General features: G+C 56.6%; 1 protein-coding gene across 1 annotated transcript in view; it reads right to left on the reverse strand.

Moving 5' to 3' along the window:
- Positions 1-19,672, reverse strand: part of SLIT1 (slit guidance ligand 1) — a 60,692-nt gene extending 41,020 nt beyond the window's left edge. Inside the window, exons 1-4 of the mRNA XM_054276870.1 lie at positions 19,470-19,672; positions 7,345-7,416; positions 6,990-7,061; positions 6,269-6,340 (exon numbers count right to left, since the gene is read on the reverse strand). Coding sequence (XP_054132845.1) covers positions 6,269-6,340; positions 6,990-7,061; positions 7,345-7,416; positions 19,470-19,672 — 419 coding nt within the window. The remainder of the gene's footprint in view (positions 1-6,268; positions 6,341-6,989; positions 7,062-7,344; positions 7,417-19,469) is intronic.
- Positions 19,673-22,386: the final 2,714 nt, after the last annotated feature.

Here is a 22,386-nt window from a genome sequence, read left to right on the forward strand (position 1 = left end):
GGGGTGCCAGGAGCAGCCCCTCAGTGCCTGGCAGCCCGCCGGGGAGGGGGCTGGCCGCCCGCCCGCCTGGCAGCATCCTTCCCTAGGTAACCTCCCCACCTATTAGTGGCACATTTGTTTCCCTGCGTTTCCTTAGAGCTGTCACGAGCCACACTGACTCTTTGTTCCCGGGGGCTGCAGAGAGGCCTCCCTTCCCCTTCCCCCCAGCTGGTGTGGGGGGGTGTCTTGCAGCACACAGACCCCACAGCTCCCCCCTCCCCCCAGCTCCAGGGGTAAACACGCTGCCCCTCCTCATTGGTATTCGGGGGGACACATCCCCGCCTGGCCCCCCCCAGCCCTGCTCTGTCCCCAACAGAAGGAGCTTTGTTGGGGAGCGCGATGGGGTGCGGCACCCGGAGTCCAAAACGTGGGCATGGTGACAGCGGGGACACTTGGCCCTCACCGGCAAGGGGAGGGGGATGCTTCTAGAGGGGGAGCTGGGACAAAATGAGGGATGCTGGGGAAGGGGAAGCAGTGAGGTTTGCTCCAGGAAAGCTGCTCTCTGCTCTGAGCTTGGCACTTTGCTCTTGGACCACAGACCTCTGCACAGAACATCAGCACATGCACATCTGTGCAAAGAGCAAAGGGGCACGTGCCCGGGGAGCCAAAGCAACCCTGCTCCAGCAGGGAAAGATGAAAACACAAGGCTGTGCCAACAGGCCCCTTCCCACACAGCAGCTGCAGGCTCCTGGGCACTTGCTGAGCTCCAGAACCAGCACAAACCTTGCTGCAGGGAGTGAACCTCAACCAAAGCCACAACAGGAGTGACTGTGGGACATGGGGGTGGGTGTCTGGCACAGGAGAGCCAGGGCACAGCCAGAGCCAGCCCACCACAGTGACAGCATTTCCAGGGAGCCAACCAGCAGGCAGGCACCAAATATTCCCCACTAAATTGAAAACGGGGCTCAGACAAGTCTCCCCCACTGGGAGGGACCAAGCTGTGGCACATGCGCTCCCCAGAGAGCGTCCCCACCTGGCACCACACCTCCCACCTGGCACCACCATGACTACCCACTGTGGGGGCACGGCACCGCTCCTTTATCCAGCCATCACCAAGAACACATTTTTCCCCCAATCCCTGCCTTCCCTCTCTGGGGGCTTTCCTGGTGCAGCCCCAAGAGGAACGGTCACTGGTACAGTCTCGCAAGCAACACCTCCCACGCGCAGCCAGCCCCATCTGAGCGGGGCCTGTTTTGTTATTCCTTTCTCTGACAGCTCCTTTTTCACTTGTCACCCTGTTTTGCTACTACTCAGCTCACAGCTTCCTCTGGCGTGGTTGTGATCCTCTCCTTCTTGAAGGATGTCATTTGCATTTTCTCAAGTTATTTAGCAGCCCTCCATTTTTCTCTGCCTGCTTTTCTAAAGGCAATTAGGGCTGGGTTTAGCCAAATGTAGGGGTGGTGAGAGGAACCTGCCCCAGGGCTTGCCATAATATGACCTCTCCCCCCCAGGCAGCACACCCAGCTGTGGTGCTCTCTACCACTCAACTCAAAACTCCCTTTAAATAGCCCTGGGTCCACAGTGGGTCTGGACCAGCCCCTGGTCCCTCTGTCAGCTCCCAGACAGAGGCAGCCATAGAGCTTCACTATTCCTCTGCAGGCTCTGGCCACAGAAGAGTCTCACAGAGCATGACAATCCCCCCAGCTCCTACAACATTTCACATGTCCCCGGCTCAGAAAGTCACCAGCCCTGATTGAGATGTTAATGCTGTTTCTAGGGAGCCCCTGCCCTTACAGACTGAGAGCAGCACAGCAGCCCTTCCCCCTGGGCTTGGCTGCCAGCTAAGATGTGGCACCATCTCCTTCACCATTTTAGCTGGCATGGGTCCGACACAAACTGACAGTCAGTGGCCCCTGTCCTAAATCTCCCTCCTTCTGGAGACAAGACTTTTTCCCCCCTACTCTCTGCTCACTCTCTCTCAGCTCCCATTCTGCCTGAGCAAGGAGCAGCTACTGCAGCTTTTGTTGAGGGAAACCACTGGGCAGCCGCTCCCATGGGGATGCATCCATCTGGGATTGTGACTCCCCTGCAGGAGCTACTCCCCAGAGCTCCTCACAGCCAAGCACCCACTGCTCCTCTCCTCCCTCGCATCAGCTCGGCTTCCCTTGGAGAAAACTATTTATTTATAGCCATCCTGGCTGCCTTTAGCACATTTCAACAGCCCACGTCTTTGCCTCCCTGATGATGCGCCCGCAGCATTTCTGTCCTCACCCTGCTGCTACAGCCATTCCAGACTCCTCTCTCTCCTCCTTGCATCCCCAACCCAGAACCCCCAAGGGACTTAGAAACAGCTTCAAGAGGAAGTTTTAAGGGGAGCTGAGCAGAGAAGAGAGAGAGTGTTACAAAACTCCTATCTCATCCTTCACCCCCACAAGGAAGCAGAGAGAAACTCTGCTTGCTTTTTCTGTTGGGGGCTGTTGGGAAAAAAACCCCAACTCCTGCCAGCTTGGGAGAGATGGTAAAAGAAGATCTACCAGCATCCCCTTGGCTCCTAGTGTGCATCAGGGCTGTACTGGAGCACCACTGCTGATGTGTACGGCTGTGGCACACTGGGGACCAACAGCGGGCACTACAATAGAAGAGGTCACCTTCTTGCCTGGGTAAGGAAAGATCCATCTTTTTATCACCCCTCCTCTTCGCAGGAGATGTGCTTTTCCCCAGTGAGCTGCTGGGGGACCCTGGCTCTCCCCCCTGAGCCCACAAAGCTTTGTTCTTCCGTCCAGTGCTGACAGTTTAATTAAATCCAGTTTGAGAATGGGTCACTGAGGTCAGGCGCTCTCCAGCGAAACCTCAGCTCAGCACCACTTCCAGCCACCAGCACTGCTTAATGAGTTATCCACACATAAATAAAGGAGCCATGCAGGGAGTCCCCCTGCCTCCTGGCCCCACTGCCAAGGACCACCCCCACTATCTCAGACTGAAATGGGCTCTGGGCAGGCGTCAGCTCAATATTTCCAAATTCCAAGGGGAAAACATTCCTCTCCAGGCGTCTCACCCCCCCCATGCCCTCATTTGAGGTTTGCTTCCCGTTGGCCCTTTGCTGCCATTCCCCAGTTTATTTAAGCCCCGACGGATCAGGTTTAACTCCAACCCTTTCCATTATCCCGATGCACAAATGCTCTTTACAGCCAACTTCCATGTAACTAATTGTAGCTTGAGCCGGGCTGGGAGACCACAAAGTACCACAACGTGGATGAGGCTCTGACACTCAGGAGGTGCACAAAGAGCTCTCCATCCCAACCTGAACCTCAGGGACTCCTCTTGTGCTCCTGAAAAATTTTCATCAGATTCAGCAGGAAAGGTACAGTGGGAAACTGCTCTGTGGGTATCACATACCCTAATTCAACAGACTTGTCTTCGTCTTCTGTGTAACTGATGTGCTGAGAAAGATCCATCAAGACTATGCCTAGAAAAGGCTAGAGCACCCAGGCCAGCACCCAAGGGCCCATCTAAGTAACCCCCAGCAACCCTCATTTCCCAACCAAACAGATCTCAGCCTGACTCATTCAGTCAGTTTTTGCTAATTCAAGACCTGCCAGTACAATGTTGAGAGGACATAAGGAGCTAGCAAGGACTCCTGAACTCGAGAAGCGTGCCATGGGTGGCTGCAGTCAGCAGGTCAAGGGGAAGCCTGTTTGTTGGAAGTGATCTGGAGATCAGGGTTTGCAAGAAAATGGTGCTGGTAAGAGCCTTGTTTTCCTAGACCAGCACAGGTCCTGGCCTGTTTCTGGGCAGGGAAAGGGTCTTGAGCAGTGGGGCCACCCCAGATCCATTTCAGCAGTTAAACAAGTGCAAAGCCCAATGGGGAGGCTCCAATTTCGCTCAAGGAGAGCTGATTTCAATTTAGCTTAAACCTGTTCCCCACTGACTCATATCCCTGTAGCCTGACCCGGGTTTGCAGCAATTTAAGAGTGTCCTTATGACCTCCCGCACTGGCTGGCCCAGCACTGGTCCAGATCCCACCTCCAGCTAAGCCAGCATGTGTGTCTAGACAAGCCACCCAGGGCACCCCCTGCCCTGCCATCCCCCTGAGCACCCCAGCAACCAAGGAGAGGGAGCAGCAGGTCCTCTGGCACATGAGCTCTGTTGAACAAATGCAGAACTCGAGGATCTGCCAGGACACTGGCTCCTGGTCTCCCTCTGGGCAGACCCCAATGCTGCACCCCTACTCTCATTAATGTGTGTGGGGGAACCTGCTGCAGAGGAGGCTGGAGGGTGGCTCAGTGTGTCCCCAGTCCCACCGCTCATCACAGGGACCCTCTGCTCCAAGCACACATCAAAGCTCCCCAAGATGTGGCACCAGCTATAGTTGAGGAGCTGCAAAATCTGAGCCTGTGCACACAGCCCTAGATTGAACAAGAAAAGCTCCAGGTGCTTTTCCAGGCATCCTGTATCCAGTATCCAGGCAGTTTGCCATGACAGAAATGACCAGAAAACAACTTCAAAACAGGGTGGGAGGGAAAAGGTTTGAAAAAACCCCCACATTGCAGTAAGCAGTAAAACAACGGGAGGAGGCTGAAATGCACCTGAACATGAGGTGGCTGCAAGGAACACCTTGCATAGCCCTCTTAAACTCTCAGGTTGTGTACAGCCCCCTGCACACCGTGGCACAGTCCTGGCTCCACACGAGCCTGGCACTCTGTATGTGTAGGAGACACACATGCTGCTCTTCTGCAACTCCACAATGAATTGTTAGGGTTTGCTTGCTGAAAGAGCCTGGTATTAAAATCTAGAGAAGATTAAAAAGGAAACAGCAATATTTGTAAAATTATTCTCTGGCCTGTGTTTCTGTTATGCAATGGGTGGCTGGAGGAGTTTGGGCCTTTGCTGGCACCATGACATGGCACAGCTGAGCTCAACAAATGCCATTTGATAATTAATGGAACGCCTGTGCTATCAGCTGCCATTACCTAGGCCCATCTTTGGCACCTGTCCACCACTTCACACATCCCATACTGGCAACCCACACAGCGTTTTAACCCTTCATTACCCACCCCAGGCTGGACTCTGGGACTGACTCCCTGGCACTGTTGGAAGAAAGTGGTTCAGCCACAGCCTGACAGCACAGGCAGGGCTGCCTGGCCCGAACATGGCCATGCCTGTCCTGGGAATGTCTCAGCACAGACAGTTATTTCATCCATTCCTGCCTTGCCTCAGCAGGGACCTGGCATCCTCATGTCACAGCTGATCAATGGAGCTACAAGATGCTGCAAGCAGAAAGCTTGTGTCCTGGCAACCATCACCCCAACCACAGGGTATAAGCTGCTTCTCTGAGTGATGGAGAGCACCCAGCCCCAGTCTGGCACGCACCCTCTGCTCCTCACAGCACCCTTCCCAATGTATGTAGTGCCTGACATAGCTGAGAGCCTGTAAACACTTTGTTTGAACAATGCTGGCACTGCTGAAAGCACCATTGCCTGAGCAAAACAGCCCCAGGCAAGGGAAACCCAATATGGAACAGAGAATATTTATCAAAACCCTAGCAGCCCTCCCAAGCAGCCTGCTGCTGCACAGAGGGAGGAGGAGCAGAGAGATCTGTGGAGCTGGGGCTTGCACAGCAAGAAACAGGCCCTGGAGTTGTTTCTGCAGGTGCAGAGGGACAGGCAGGGATGGGGACATGTAGAGCAATGCGAGAAGAGGGCAGCAGGCATGAAGGGCTGGATCTGCCCTGGGCAGGGCTCCCCGCTCCTTCTCCAGACACCTTCAGAAAAGCAGCTCTCGAACAGGGTTGTGGGGCTCTCTGTGCCCCATGGAGGTCTCTGGAAAGTTACCTCCTTCACCCTCCTTTCAGGAGAACCTGGGCAGGTGTGTAAGGGAGCCCTGCTCCAAAGCCCATGATCCACACCAGGGAGGAGGCTGAGGAGCTCTCAGCACCTCTCCACCTGACACTGCACAGGCACAGCTCAACTCTGTGATGCCAGACCTGGCCCAGACTGCCAGCGCCTCATCCCACATCCCCATGTGTTACAAGGACATCCTTAACACTGCCAGTCTCAGTCCCCTGCAAGTCACAGCCCATTTCCCACCTTGCTGCATGCTCGGCTCACACAGAAACAGGGAACATCCCCCTGCCAGAGCCCTCACTGGCACAACACACCCTAACCACCAGCACACCCCCCCAGGAGCAGCACCCTCCCGAGGCATCAGGGTCCCTCCAAACCCCATGGCAGTCCCCAGGTGAGCCCACAGCAGTCCCCAGGGGAGCCCTGTGGGCACAGAGGGCACTTACAGCCGCGACAGCGCCTGGTTGTTCTGGAAGAGAAGCTCGGGCAGGGTGTGCAGCTGGTTGCGGTTCAGCCGTCTGCAGGGACAGAAGAAAAGGGTCAGGGTTGGGAGTACAAAGCAATGACCCCATCTGCAGCCCAGCTGGATGCACCACGCAGAGCTGGGCACTTTGGCTCGCTCAGAGAGGCCAATAGAGCAGAGCATCCCACCTGGCAAGGACAGCCCCATCCTGCTCACCACAATCCCAGGCAGGGACAACCACGGGGCACTAATAGGCCCACTCACAACGTTGTAATTACATGCAGAGAGGACTCCAAGCTTTTAACTGCTGACTGCTGCTTAACTGCGCTCTTAACCTGCTGCTCTGCTCAGCTCCTCATATTTGCTCGAGCAGCTTGGGATTTTTAAACTGCTGAGCTATTTTACTGAGTGCTGGACCAGAACTTACAGCTCCCTTGCTAACACACAGGACACAGCTGATACAGCAAAAGTCATTTGTGTTTAACCTGCTCCTCACTTCAAAAGCATCAGAAAGGACTCTAAGATCTATAGAAACAGAAATAGGTGTGCTCCCCAAACTGTAAAATACCACTGCCACGCAGAAGAGAAGCTGTTTGAAGTCAGGCAGCACCGATACATTAGGGTTTAAGGAAAAAAGGAAAGGATGCTCTCTGCCATAAATCCAGCAGCCCCTCACCAACCTCCCTCCATGACCAGACACTCACAGCCGCTCAAGCTCCTTCATGTCATCAAACGCCCCACGCTCCACCACGCTGATCTGGTTTTCCATCAGCTGCCTGCAGAGAGAAGGGGTCAGCTTTCTGCAAAAGTGGTCCCCAGTGCCCCCATTGCTTCTTTTGACCCAGGGCACCTCACTCCCATTATCCCCTCAGCACAACCCAGACCCTTCCCACTGTCTCCCAGCTGGAAATCCACCAGGCTCAGCCCAGCACAACACCCTCCAGCCCTGCTGGCTGAGACCCACAGAAAGAGGCTAACTCCAGCAGCCCTAGGAGGGGCCACAAGCCAAGCACAGTATCCACCAAGGTGGGAGCATCTGGCCCCTCATCAGGAACTCACAGGACACGGAGCTGCTTCAGCCCGGCAAAGTCATTCTTGTTGATTCGTGTTATGTTGTTGCCATTGAGCTCCCTGCGGAGAGAAGGGAAAGAAATTAGCGAGGAAGCGCTCAAGAGACAGCCAAGCACGGGCCCCCCCCAGTACCTCCCCAAAAACGGCAGGCAGGGCCCAAAGGACAGTAGGGGCTGGTGCAATTCTGTGTCCCCTCACCAGGCCCCAGGAATGACCCCTGACTCCAGAGAGGACCCTCATCCTCAATGACCAGCAGTGCTGGGCACACAGAAGTCTGGCTGGCTGTGCATGTGGCTGGAATCTTTCATGGACCATAAGGCAGCAAGAGGAAGGGGCTCTCTGGCTCCTCCCTGTTCCCGTTCCAGATGCCCCCCCGGGATACATGTCACCCCTTTCTGCAAATGTAGCTAACGCCCGCTAGGGTCATCCCAAACGCATCTAGAGTTGTTTAGAGAAGTCGAGGGTAACAAGAAACAAACAAAAGTCCCCAGAACAGCAGGATCCCTGCAAATACCCAGCTGCAAGACACTTACAAGTGTAAGTGACACTTACATGATAATGGCTCCTGCCATTATCCTTGCATCACAACCGGTTCAGTGCACAGCCATTTCACACCTTCTACCTGGAGAATAAGCCACACTCAGGTTTCACCTGCCAAGAGAAGCCTGCATAGGACAAGCTGCTTTGTGGCATCACTCTCTCCTTCAAAAGTCCTGGGTGAGCACAGGGACAGGCAAGGCAGCCAGGAAGAAGATGCCGCCCCTCCTTGCTTATTCTGCTGGTGGAAATAAGCGGTACCTACACCCACCCATGGCCTGGGTCCTGCCCAGGCTCTGCTGAGCACCGGGACAACGTGTCCCACTCCTGGACACACAGGACCTCTGCTCCCAGCCTGCTGGTTACACCTTCCCCAGCTCTCCTCAGCCATGCTCTCCAGCACGCTCCTGCTAGGATTATCCTGCTTTAAAATGCATCAAGTCAGAAGCTGCAGAGATTTGCACCTCGCAGTCAGCTTTGCAGCGCCTTTCTGCATTACAGGATGTGATTACTGTGAGAAAAACAGGACCATCAGCCCTGGGACCCACAGTCTGCAGAGCTGGGGATCTCTGTGCAGTCCCCTATTGCAGGAGACATCACAAAGCACAGCAGCATTTGCTCCTTGCCATCAGCCAACCTGCCCAAGGCATGTGCTGGGCATAGAGGGTGCCTACGCCAAGGCAGAGCCCAGGGAGGGCTCCCATGCCGGAGACACACTGCCTGCACTGAACACAGACACAAAAACAAAGGGAAAACGAATAAACTACGGAAGGAGAAGTCAGTCAAGTGAAGGATGAGCGGCTGGAGCCAGGGAAGGAAAGAGACAGGAGAGTGCCACCATGGAGCAGCTTGGGGTGCTCGAGCAGCCCCACGGTGGGGTCTGTAACTTCCTGAGCCCTGACAGCGGGAGCAGGGAGCAGCAATGCCTCACGTCACATGGCTGGCTGAATACACAGCCCATCACTCCCATCCAGAGCCAAAGCTCCCCTCCACCGGGTTCTGCAGCCGTGCGGGGGCCAAGGTCAGCGGCGGGCCGGCCCCGGGGCCGCCGAGCAGCGTGTAGGGCCAGCGGGGGCAGCAGCGCAGCCGCGCACCCCGGGGTGCTGCCATTGTCCCGCTGGAACGGCTGATAATGGCTAATGAGTTCCAGCTCGCCATTACAGCCCCGTAATTACAGCGCTATTCAGCCCCGCGATTGCCGGGCTCCTGCCATTATCCAGCCGTGTGCGCCGCGCTGGGAAGGAGGTTGAGAGAGCAGCGTTACTAGGACACAGATGAATGCGAGCCGGAATGAATAGAGGTTCCTCAGCCCCAGTGATTAAACTGAAACCCACAATTGGGCTCTGCAGCCCCACGGCTCCCAGTCCGACCGGCTCGCAGAGAGCACAGCGGGCTGCCGGGGACGGGTCTCCAGATCAGAAGGAGCTGACCCCCTGAGTGGGAGAAAAAGCCGTGGTCAGTCAGGCTGTAAATCCCAGACACCAAGCTCCGGGGTGTGTCACACGTTTTAGGGACATTTGTCACCACAAAGGGGGTCGTTTGGTATGTACAGCTGCGTGCCCACCTCCTGATGGACCACAGCCCCAGAGTCAGCTAAGGGCAGGGAGAAATCACAGCTTCAGGAGTGGTTTTCTCCAAATGTCCTAAAGATTCCTTGGCAAAGAAGATTGCCTGGAAGATCCCCAGGGCCAGGCTGGGGACCAAGGTGGAGGTAATGGCACCCATTCGAGCTCCTGTGAGGGAGGGTTCCCAGCAGGACTCCCATGTCACCTTCCTTTAAACATACCTCACATTACTCTGGCTGTGCAGCCAGAGTGCAATTCCAGTACAATGTGTGACTGGAAGTTGAGACATCTCCAGCACTGCAGAGGGACAAAGCAGAGGGGCTTGATTTAGAACTGCCCAACCTGAAAGGCAGGACTTAGACCTCAGCCTGCAAAGACCAGGGTGATGCTGTCCTCAGGGCACCAGCATCCCAGACCCTTAGCCAGAGGCAGAGCACAGGCAGAGCATGGGAACATGAAGAAACACCAAAGAGCCATGGAAGCCATACACTAAACATGGCCAGTCCCTGCACATGCCAAAACCAGGCTCTGCCCTCTCTCCAAGGCATCTGCTGGGACAGTGCAGCCCAAAGACTGCAGCACCAGAAGGCACTGCCAGGACCAGCTACCCTGGGCTCTGCTGCCCACACAGCCCAGCCTCTGCTTCTTCCATGCTTGCAGAGCATCCTCAGGGAACTTCAGCAGTGGGGCTGGTGGCAATCCCCAAGTGGGGCTGTGTCTCAGGGCCCCCTGACAGTCCTCCTCCCTCAGGAACTGGCTCTCTGTGCTCCCTGACAACTGCTCCCAGCATCCTTCCATGCCTTTGTTCAGGTAAATGATGGCCTTTGCAACCCAGATGGGAACGAACAGCAGGTAAAGCTTATTTGTAAGGATGCCGAGGCAACACTGCCATTTAACTTCATGACATTTTTCCCCTCTGAACCCCCTTCAGTTCCTCATGGAGATAAATTACAGTCTGCAGTGCCCAGAAAGCCGGATCCCTGCTGCTCAGCTGCTCACCCACTGCCTCCATGCCCTTTCCTAGTGAAGCAAAACACTCTGCCCTGCTCCACACAGCAGAGCTTCAATAAGGACTGATGTGTCTGGGGAGCTGCCCAGCAGATTGGTTGTACTTCTGGACTATGACTTGAAAGCAGAAACACAAGGCGTGCTCTTCCCTTGCTAATTCAAAGGATTTAACACCAGAAAGCATTCTCAAGTTCATTCAGGCTGCTTTCCTCTGCCCCACCAGCACCCAAATCTCACACTGCTGATGGAGAGGCAGCAGATTTTCATTTGCAACCCTCAAATTTCAGAAACCCCCCTCCCATTTCTCCCTGGGAAGAGGAAAGTCATTAAAACAATCAGTCCCTTTGCTACATTGCTTGTGGATCATCCCACTCCCAGATGGGATGTCTGTGCTGCAGCAGGGTTCGTTAGACTGGATTTGCATAGTCTGGGTTTATATTTGGTTTCTAGCTTTGGATGGCTTATCCATTCCCAGGGGGTCTGATGTGTCTTTTCCCTTTGCAGGGTTTGGAGCTACACTAACTCAGTAACAACCTCAGAGAGCACAAATGCTGAGAGTTAATTTATTAAATACAGCCAACATGAATGATATTTCCCTGGGCACTGATTTATCAGGAGCAGGAAGGAGCAGACAGCGCAATCCCAGGATCCCTACTCTTGCAAAGCATCAGCTATTCAGCACACATATGACTCCTGTCCTTGTGGCTCAGCTCAGCTCTGCTCTCCTGCTGAGGCAGAAATCCTGCTCTGCTCCCTGGAATCCCGCTCTAAAGAATGCAGAGGGAAAGTCTGTGAGATGTATTCCTGCATTAGCACCCACCAGCACCAAAATGTGCCCTGGCCCATCAGGGCCAGCACAGAGCAGGTGCCCACAGCTCTGGGCAGTGACTGCAGGGGCTGCTGGAGAAGGATCTGTGCTTCTGTGGTGCCTGCTGCAAGGGCTGCCCCTGCCCTGGTGCCCGGTGGGGCTGGTCCATGTATTGTCCGTGAGATCTGTCCCTCCTCGATGATCTCCACTGCTCTGCCTTCCCTGCCCTTGCCTCAGAGCTCCAGCCCCCAAGGGCATGGCTCCCCTCCCAGCAGCTCCACAGCCCTCATCCCTGAGCCCTGACCCCAGCTGGAGCCGGCAGTGCCAGATAATAATCAGGGAAGCAGAGAAATGAAGGCTGGAAGGTCACACACCCCACAGCAGTGCCTCTGCCACCCTCCATCAATCCAGGCAGATGCACACACTGCTCCTTCAAGGACAGGCACTGACACTACCCTGTGCCTTATTCCAGCACCATTATCAAAACTCTGACCTGAACCCCTCCCACAGCAGATGAACCCCATCTCTGCCTGCCCAGGCCACCATGGTGCAGAGATCTGGCTGCTCCCTTGCCCCTGCAGGCCTCTTTCCCGCAGCAATCCCCCAGCCCAAGGGCACAGCTCTCCCTCAGGGCCTCTCTGACTGGCAGGGCTCTGTTTGTGCTCCATTCCACATCTGTGCTTCTGGTGATTGCCTTCCACCAACACTTTCCTCGAGTCCCCAGGCAACAACCTCCTTTCTGTCAGCTCATTCCTCCCATTCACCAAGGCCACTCTGAAACCTCAGCCCGTTCTCCAGCCCTCCCGCATCTCCCCCAGCCTGGTGGCATCTGCCACTGTCAGAAGGAGCTCGTGTCCCATCACACAGACTGCTAATGGAAACAGGGATGAGGCTTACACTCCAGACTGACCCCTGTGCTCAGCACTGGGGACAGAGCAGCTGCAACCTTTCATCCTACACTTTTATTGCATTTTTCAAGTCTTCTCAAGATTTCACCCGGCTGCTTGAATGTAACTTAGCCCCAGCACAGGCTCACTGAGCTGCTCAAACAAGGAAATGTGGGACAGAGGCCCTTTCCAGTCCTGCAAGAGCTGGTCCCCTCCAGCACAGCACCACATTCCCCAGCTCTCTGGAGCCCATATGGCCATGGCTGGGTGCTAACTCCATCCCCTCCAATACCAGGGAATTACAGGGTGCTGCTGCCACTGCTCAGGGAGGGGACACAGGTCACACACACATCCTGGGCTGACACAGCTGCACAAGGGGCTCAGCACCTTCTTCTCCTTTTCCATCCCATCCCTGTTCTGACCAGACCCCTCAAGAAGAGCAAAGGTGCCCAAGGGATACATGGCAGTCCCTTCAGGGTGTCACTCACCCAGCACCAGCCCTACCAGCTGCCTGCAGGTGCCCAACAAGCAGAGCCAAGAGCAGCTGTTGGGGCTCATCTGGGAATCACTGCCCTTAGCCAAAGGGGACCCCAGCCCCAGGCACAGCCATGGCCCCACAGCACAGGAGGCTCTGTGGGCTTTTACGAGGCCCTACAGCAGGTTAGCATCACGACAGATCTTTAAGCATTACAAACAGCATCGATCATGCAAATAACAGTGAGGATGTGAGGGCTTTCTGTTCTCCTAACTTCTCTCTGGGGTTTTCATGCCACAGCCATTAGCTGCTCGCAGTCAGGGAACGCTTTACACTCACACAGCATTGTGGTGTACCACCTTCAGGTTAAAAATTAATAAATAACCTCCCTGAACCCCAGCGGGAGAGCGAAAAGGCAGCAGGGCATTTGTGTATCACAAATGTGGAAACTGAGACTCAGCCAAGAGAACAGATTTTCTGGGATAGCCACGAAATTTGGCTTTTTATGCTGTGCTGAGTAGCCTGGTGAGGGGCTGCTCTCTAGCTCCTCTGCTTCCCAGGGCAGGGGAGGCTGCCCAGCCCTCAGGCTGCATCCTGCCACTCACTGGATTGAGTTCCACTTTGCATCTCCTACAGCAAAACCTCTTTGGCTTCTCCCTCCTGGAGTGCTCACACCAGGGATGAGAGAACAAGTGCACCTGAACTGCTCAGTTATAGATGCCTACTCAATCCCAGATGAGTATCCTGGAGCATCCCATTTGGGATGTAGGGCTTCCTCCAACCAAGAAATATCCAGGGCTAGGAGCTTGCATCTCTCTCACTCTTGGTGCCCAGAGCTGCTCCTTGGCTGCATCGCTTTAAAAATTAATCTTCCCTTTTTCTGATCTTCCTCCTCTAGCAGCCTCTCTCCCCCATAGGACACTTGCCTCTGCTATTTTGAGCAGCAAGTGCATCCAAAATGCATGCTGGGGAAGCAGGCAGTCAGCACAGCCTCAGAGCCTGAATGTTGCAGGGAGGTCTGAGATGATTCTTGTGGGGACAGCCTTGGGCCAGCCCCACACCAACACCATGGAGAGGTCCCCTCATCCCACCCCATTTCCTTCTCACTCCCAGCAGTGCCACGGCCCCAAGGACCCGGCTGTCCTTACTGCTCCCATTGCTAACTGGCATCCTGGTGCTGTACAGCAGGAAATCCTCTGCTCCTCTCCCCACTCCTACCACCGCCATCCCTGGCTGTTCCTCGACCAGGGACGGGGGCCAGCTGCTGGAGCTGGCCTTGGAGCTCCTCGCACTGGAAGCCTGCCAGGGAGCAGGGATCTGGGTCTGAATCCCCTGGGATGAGGCCATTTGCTAACACACAACTCTGCGGTTTTACTGCTTTTCAGTAAAACACACAGAGAAATGTCTCCTTGCCTCTCAGGTTTTACAAAAGGTTATTTCAGTAGCAATGAAGACCAAGAGGATGCATCTGCAGCACCAAGCACCTCTGGAGTGGGCAGGGAACCATGAAGGACTCAGAAACAAGACAAAGGCAGGCTCCCTTGGTTCCCTCATGCCCGTCCTGCTCCAGTACTCTCCTCCACGTCTGCCAGAGGGCAAATCAGAGCAAAGATACAGGAGAAAACCCTCTTCGGTGGGAGGTCATGGACTTGTACACCTTGCCCTGGACAGGACACCCATTCCTGTCCACACCACTCTGGTCATACCCCAAATCCCTTCTGTTCCCCCAGGCTGCAGGTTCTGCTGCCCTGTGGGGGTCCCTCCTGCATCCTCAGCCTTCTACAGCTGCTTCACTCTTCTGCCAGCCAGAGTTTTGATAGGAAGCAATGAAGCAGGGGAGAATGAAACTCAAAGCAAATGCACATCCTGTTGGAGTCCCTTTCTGTAACTGGGCTGGTTCTGTGTGTGCTGCCCTGCACTGGCACCGTGGCCACCATGCCCAGCCCACCCTGAGACCTGGGCACAGCAGCAACAGCATTGGAAGGTGCCCGTGGGAGACCCACAATTAAAGCTGGAAACAGCTCCCCTTCCTTGCTCCCACCTCAGCAGCAAGGAACTGCTGTTAGCACAATGCATCACTCTGGAGGACCAAAGTGGCAGCACATTTAAGGCAAAAATATCTGTTTTAAAGGATGCAATAAAACAGAGCCAGGGAAGGGTTTATAGGGAAGCAATTGCTGTGTGGGGTGAGAAGTGGTCACCAGAGGCCAATCTGCCTGGCTTTATTGCCTGTTACTGGTGACTTTTCCCAACCCGGGGACAATAGATCCTCCACTATCAGCCTCCACTTCAGTCAATACAAACACGACATAGTTTTTTAAACTAATATTTTTCCAGCATGCAATTCCATAGAGAGTGAGAACGCAGCGTTACCATGGCAATATATAGACAGCATCTGCCTTGGACGTAGCTGAAGGGAGAAACTGGAATAGAATTGCAAATTTCCTCTGTCCAGGAAGGCTCCCAAGGAAGCCACTGCGGTGAGCTGGGCAGGCTGGCTTCCCAAGCCATCCTGCATCCTCCCAGTGCCCAGCACTATCTCTCCTGAGAGCTGAAGGCTGCAGGGCCAGCCAAGCACTGCCCTGGCTGGACCAAGGTCCTGCATGCTGCTCCAGAGCTTGCAGAGCCTGCACAGACCCTCTGCAACCAGACTGCTCACTAGGAACTTGCCTGGCCACTTCAGGGAAGGGACAGGTTGACTTCCTCAAGGTGCTTCCCAAGAAGGAGCCTTGCCTGAAGCCCCAGAAAGGAGAGGCAGCCCAACAACTGGAGTGGAATGCAGGAGTGCTGCTGTGATACACCAGCCTGGCTGCTGCAAGACATTTTGATTAACTGGTGAGAGGCAGATGCAGGTGAATGCATTAAACATGCTCTGGACTAGAGCTTGCTGCTGGAATTTTGGCAGAGGATGGTTGGGCAGTATGCAGGAGTGCTCCAGGTGCAGCCACCCTGGCATGGGGCTCCCATACCCAAAGGCTGTGGCTCAGCACCCCTTCCCTCCACCAATGCAGACACAGGGATGGCAGCCTGGCTACAGACTGCATGGGGCCCATTTCAGCACAGGCAAACCCCCAAAGTTTGGGAACAAGGCAGACAGAAGCCCCATTAAATGATGAGGCCAGGGACTCTGGAAAGGAAAAGCCAGAGCCAAGAGGGGTGCAGTGATGGGGACCCTCAAACCCAACTCTGCTGCCTTCCACATGGAGGGAGGGACACAGCACAGCCCCCACTGAGATGGGAGATGTTCAGCTCATCAGAGAGGAGGCAAAAGGGGCAAGTGGGGCAACTCTCAGCTGTCAGCCAAAAAATTCAATAGCAGAAAAGAGTGACAAGCCATCACAGTCAATTCATCCCCTACAAGCAAAGAGCTGGGCTAGAAGCTGCCATTTGACAGTGGCAAATTTGCACTGATCCTGCTGGCATGGGGTGAGCTATCCACCTCCCCAACAAGGCAGTCTGCTCTTCAGAGACACTTTCAAAGGAAAAAAGAAAGAAAAGCAAGCAAATGGGGAAGGGAATTGTGACCTTCTCCCACAACTCTTCTCTAGTGGCTGAGGCCTGAGGGACTCCTGGAAGCAGATAACACTGTAGTGCTGGAGGATTATCACCCCATCCTTCAGGCCTCTGTTGTGCTTGCCAGAAGTGTAGGCAGGAGCACAGGCATCTGTGAAAAGTGCCCAGAGCCTTTGCTGCTTCCCACCTTGCTCAGCCCGGATCCAGCCAGAGGGCAGGTGCACACCCCACATCTATGTTGGGCTGCAGACTAAAAGGCACTTAGGGATCAGTGTGCTGTGCCCTGGTACAAGGCAAGAGGGGTCCTGTGTCCCCCCATGCAACCATCACTCATGGTCCATCCTAGACACATCTGCAGCCCTTACTCTCTCCCAGCAGCACAGCACCCACCAGGAAGGTATCACAGGGCAAACTGAAGCAGAAGCACACAGAAGCAGAAGACAATTTTTCCCCAGCCCAGGATTCTCCAAAGTTGCAGTGACTCTGCAAGGCAAGTAATCCCTTGTTCTTCAAAGGAAAGGCTGCATTGCAAAAGCAACAGAGCACAAACCTCATCACAGCACGCTGCTGCCCGAGTCCCCACAATGGCAGTGCCAGCAGGCCTGGCTGCCCTGCCCAGGGGCTGGACCCATGGGGCCCAGCCAGGTGGGAGGCTGGAGAAAGCCTGGAGGCTCTAAACACTGCACTGGCATGCAACAGGCAAGAAATTCAACAGCAGGGACATCCCTGCTCACTGCCACTGTGGGATGCGTGGTGAGGTTGGCATTGCTCGTGCTGTGCTCTCAGGGCTTGGGAAAAGAGGCATGCAGTGGAGGGCACTGGTGAGAGGCTGATGACTGCCCACAGACAGCTGACCCCTGGAGAGAGCAAGTCCTGGCACAGCCCCTGCTGCAGGCTCCCCTGTGGCTGCCTGCTGACCTTGCTCCATCGAACACGGAGGAGCTGCAGACTGCAAGGCTGCAGCCTGCTTACAGGGAATTGAAACTCACTTACGAGCTGTTACAGCAGGATTTCACTGCTAGGAGATAGACCTGTTCTGCACAGACACCCTCCAGCACCTGCATGGGTGTGCAAAACAGCAGGAAGTAGTTATCCAGCAGACAACACCCACGAGAGAGCAAGCATGTCTAGCTCACTCCAGACAGAAGATCCGGCAGCACCAGCTGCATTAAAATCCAGAAAACCCAATGCTGCTGAATGGCAGCAGGCATGGAGGACCAGGTCAGGGGAGGCAGAATGGGACATAGCAAGCAGGACCCACCTCCAGAGCAGGAGAGATGCCCTGCCAGAGCAGGAGTGAGACACCCAACAGGGCATCCTCCATTAGCTCGCTGCAGCATTGCTTCACTTGAGCAGTGCTGAGCAAGGGGCTGCATGTGGGCAGAGCTGGGCACTCAATGCCAACCCTCCCCAGGACCCTGCACCCAGGTGCATGGATGGAGAGCTGATGCCATGGACCCCATTAAGCTCTCCAAGAGACAGAAAGGGCTGGTGCAGGCTGTGCATAAACCTTCCCTCTGCCCTGGGCACAGCAGAAAGGGGGATCCTGTCTCAGACCTCATAAACTTGGTCTATGGGATGGCAACTCACGGCAGCCTGGTTGCTGTGCTGGGTAATAATCATTCGTATGAGGATAATTATGGTGGGAGAAAAGAAAACTCCTCTAAAGTGGAATCCTGCAGAGCTCTTGATGCTGCATGCTGGGTGCAGCCCCGGCAGCTGCCAGGCTCTCTGCAGTCCATGCATGCAGTCCTTCCATCTGCAGGCAAAGGGCACAGTCAAACCCCAGGAGCTGCAAAGAGCAGGGCACAGGGACAGGAGCACTGTGTGGCTGTCCTGGAACATGTCCTGCAGCTCTGCTGCCCAAGGAAACAGCAGCTCAACACTTCCCTGCACGGCAAGGGGGATGTGGGGGCAGCCTGCCCCAGGGCCAGACAGCTCCTGTGCCACCGTGGTCCATTGCAGCTACTGGGATGGGGCACCTGCTGCTGCTGAGCAGAGGGGACAGGCTGGGGACAGCCCGGCTCTCCTGCTGTTCCTGCGTGCCAGGAACCTCCTGCCAGCAGCAGGTTGGACACGTTCAGCTCATGCTGCTCTCCCTGCTTGGCCACAGAACCCCAGGCAGGCAGACCTGCCCAGCCGGGCACAGCAGCAGAGGCCCCCTCCTGCTCGGGGGAGCTCAGCAGGTAACACGGGACCCACACAGCCGGCTGGACCTTGACTGTGAGAGAAAAACCTTCCTCATGGGGCTAAGAGAGCCAGGGACACCTCCCAGCAGCCCTGAGGACGTGGCAAGGGATTTGATGAGCAGTGAGGTGCAGCCACAGGGGACTGGAGAGGATGGGTGAGCTCTGGCTCACGATGGGTGATCTGCACGGCTGAAGGCTGATCACAGTGTGCAGGAATCTCAAGAGGGGCTGGGGCAATGGGACCTGATCCTAACACGATGTGCAGCACTCGCAGGAGAGCTTCCTGGGGACAAAGGGGTGCCCAGCACAGGCGCTTGGGGTGACAGGACCTCTCAGAGAACCCCTGTGGCTGTGTAGCTACCCTGTGACAAGTCACTGGAGGGGTGGCCACACAGCTGTGGGGATTGCCATGGGGCTCACGGACCCACACACACAGTCCATTCTGGGCTGCCCCAGCGGAAATGCCCCCCGGAGCAGCCCACTCCCTCGGGCACTGCTCCAACCCCAACCCCACTGCACATACTTGCACAAAGACTGGCACACGCGGGCTCTCGCATATGCCGGACCCCTTGCACGACCCTCACACCGAGAAAGGGTTACACACACACCCTGCCCCAGCAGGCTCTCTCACACACCCTGCTCTCCACCTCGACGGGCTACTGCACCTCCCTCAGGAAGGGGATGATGCACATAAACTCACCCAACAGGCCCTTGCACACGTATCCTCTGGACGGAATTTACAGACACACAACCCCCGGGCGTAGCGGGACACCGCACATCACCCACCCCACCAGGCTCTTGCACTCGCACCTTTAGGGCGGCCGAGCGTGGCCCCACGGGCATCTGCACGCGTTGTGCCCGTAGCGGGCACGGCGGGCACTTGCACACACCGCAGACAGGCTGCTGCCCACCCCCGCCACGGACAGTCCCCTGCACACGCACCCCGGACGGGCTCCCGCACGCACTCCCGAGCTCGGGCTCCGGAGCGGCTCCGCACCCCGCGGGGCACTCGCTCCCCTCGGGCTTTTGGCCTCACGCCCTCGGACAAGCCCCCGGCCCCGGCGCCCCGCCGGGCTCCCGCACCCCGTCGGCGCAGCCCGGCGGCGGCGGACAAAGCCCGGCGGTACTCACAGGCGCTCGGTGCCGCGGGGGATGCTGCGGGGCACGGCGCGCAGGGCCGAGCCGTGGCAGTCCACCGTGGTGCCGCTGCAGGCGCACAGCGGCGGGCAGGCGGCGGCGCGGCCCCGGCACAGCGCGGCGCACGCCAGCAGCCAGGCGGCGGCCCGCAGCCCCGCCGGGACCCCCGCCGGCCGCCCGGGGGTCGGGGCCGCCATGGCAGCGGGCAGCAGGGTCAGGCGGTGCGGCCGCCGCGCATCACCGGCGAGAGGAGCGGAGCGCGGCTCGGCTCGACGCGGCGCGGCTCGGCTCGGCTGCGGGGCGAGAGCCCCGTCGGCGCACACCCGCCCACCCTCACTGCCGCCCCATCCCGCAGCCCAGGCTCAGCCCCCGCGCTGGCTCCTCCCTCCCGCCCTGCCCGCCCCGACGGGCCCCCCCGCCGCCGCCGCGCCCCTCCCCGCGCCCCCGGTACCCGCGGCCGAGCGAGCGGCGGTCCCGGCCGGGTAGGGCACGGGCACCCCGGCCGCCGGAGCCGTCGGGGCTCTGCGCCGCTCCGGCCGTGCGGGAAGGTGGCTTCGGATCGGTGCCCCCACCTGGGACAGGGGCGGCGTTCGCGGAGCACCCGAGTTCTCCGGGAGAGCGGCGGGCAGCGGCACCCCGGGGAGAAACAGCCCGGGAGCCAGGCGGCCGCAGAGAGAGCATTCCCACCTCTCGTGGGGGTGCCGAGAGGTTCCGCATGCCCTGATGTACCTAAGGGAGCCTTGGCCTGTCTCCCACCCGGCAGCCCGAAACCCCAACCCATCATCCAGAGTCCGGGTGAGGCACGGGGACCTGGCAGCCCACGGGGAGCGCGGGACAGGCTGGCGCTTGTCACCCGGGATGGCGCCTGGCCCCTGAGTCCCGCGGCTCAGCGCCACAGCCTGCAGGAGGGACTTGGGTGGCAGCTCTGCTTTGATATGTGCCCCACACACAAACAGCAAATCTTGAAGTACTGGCTGTGGCATTAGCTATGCTCTTTTCCATTCCAGAGGAACACCTTTAAAAATCAAATAACCAAAATTTCTTTTGGGCTAACCTACAGGGAAGAACAAGGCAAAGTACACCTATTTCAATGCGAAAGGAAGTGAAGCCAAGAAATCTTACAAGTTGGACCCTAAACAGTTGACATCTCAAAACCACAAACATTGCATTCATTTTATTGCCTTCCATTTTTTTCCCCCTGAGATCTGCAAATGCAAGGCAGGAAGGAGGGTGTAACCAGGAGGGCCGATCACCTGTTTTATTAATGACACCTGAAACACTTGTAACCCCATGACTCCAAGAGCTGAGACCTTAAAAAAAGAACAGGTATTTTGATGCGCCCAACACAGCCCTGGCTTCTGGCAGCAACTGCTACAAATGTCCTCCTCAGAGAGGTAATCCATAAAAGGAGGGGAGATGGGAGCCTGTTGCACTGCAGGAGCACTGTAGGAGGGTGGTGTGTGAGCATGGACACCCCAGTGCAGCAGGGCATGGTGGATGTTTGCAGGGATGGTCCCAGGAGCCAGAGTGTCTCTTAAATCCATGCCCTCTGCACATGTAGCTCCACAGGCTCCTTAATCAGGGCAAGAGGGAAGTGTCTGCCTGGGGTCCTGCTCCAGTGAGGGCCACCACACACACACACACACACACACACACACACACAGGGCTGCACCAGCTTGGCCCAGATCAGCAGCTCTTTTCCATCCCAAATGCCGGCTCCCATCATCTGTCTGCATTTTTGTGACATCTCCTTCCTCTGGCCCCAGTCCCGGGAGGAAGCTGTGCCTGAGATGGATGAAAGGGGTTTGTTCCTCGTTGCTACCCAGCAGCCCTGACAGCAAGGAAGATGAGCTGCTTCCCAGGACTCTGGGAGCCGACCCCTTGCTGGCAGAGCTTCTGCAGAGGTGTCCCTGCAGCCTGTCCTGGGGCTCACAGGGAGAGCCTGGAGGCAATGGCACCTGAAGGGGTCTGAACTGTAGACCTTGGCTGAATTTTGTGGGGTGATGGTTGTTTCAGAATGGCTTGGTACCTCCCAAAAGGCTGCTATCAGTGTGATGCTTGTGACAGCCCTCCCTCACAAGCTCCCCTTCACCCCTTGGCTGACAGAGCAGAACCAGGTCTCCCTAACCTGCCCTTTACCTCTGGTGCTGGCAGGAAGGTGGGAGGGAGTGAGGGATCTTGTTTCCTCTGTTTTTTTTTCAGCATTCACCCCAAGCAAACCCCTGTGATCTGCAGAAAAAGCAAGTTCTGTCCATCTCTGCGTCCAGCTGCAGCAACACCCACTCACTGACATGGGGCTGTGGTGTTGGCAAAGGGAGGAGCTGGCAGGGCTTGCCTGGAGCCCACCACACCTGTCCTGGTTCCAGTGGGAGTACAGGACTGGGAAGCTGAAAACTCCATTTCAGGCTGACATCCACATTTTCTCCTGTAGTAGCTCAGCTCCTGCTGTTCTCTTTGAGCCAGTGCCCCGTGCCCCAGCACCACGGTGCATCCCACTGAGCTGGGCTGCCAGCCCTGGCTGACCCCTCAGTGGCTGCTCCAGGGGCTGAGCCAGGACAGCAGTGGGGGGACAGGCTGTGTACCCACACCTCAGCCCCTGGTGCATTTGGGTGATCCCAAGTCACCCAGGCACCCTGATGGGGTGGGCCTCAGAAAGCAACAGCTGCCTGGGAAAATCCCAGGGTTCCTCTGAATATGGATGAGGAGCAGGGAGAAAAATAAACCCCAAACTTCTTTATCAGGGGAGGCCTGGTCCTGCCGTCTGCCACCGGGATTTGGGCCAAACTGCTTGATAGAGAGAGAGACCATCTGGATCGTCTGATGGGCTCTGGGTTTGGTTAAAATGAAGCAGAAGCTTTTTTTTGTAGGAGTTTCCATGGGAAGATCTGGGGAAGGGTTCCAGGGTACGCGC

This window comes from Melozone crissalis, unplaced genomic scaffold (assembly GCF_028551555.1).
Source record: "Melozone crissalis strain CALT ecotype California unplaced genomic scaffold, PUWL_Pcris_2 ptg000019l_1, whole genome shotgun sequence".
Taxonomy (NCBI): Eukaryota; Metazoa; Chordata; class Aves; order Passeriformes; family Passerellidae; genus Melozone; species Melozone crissalis.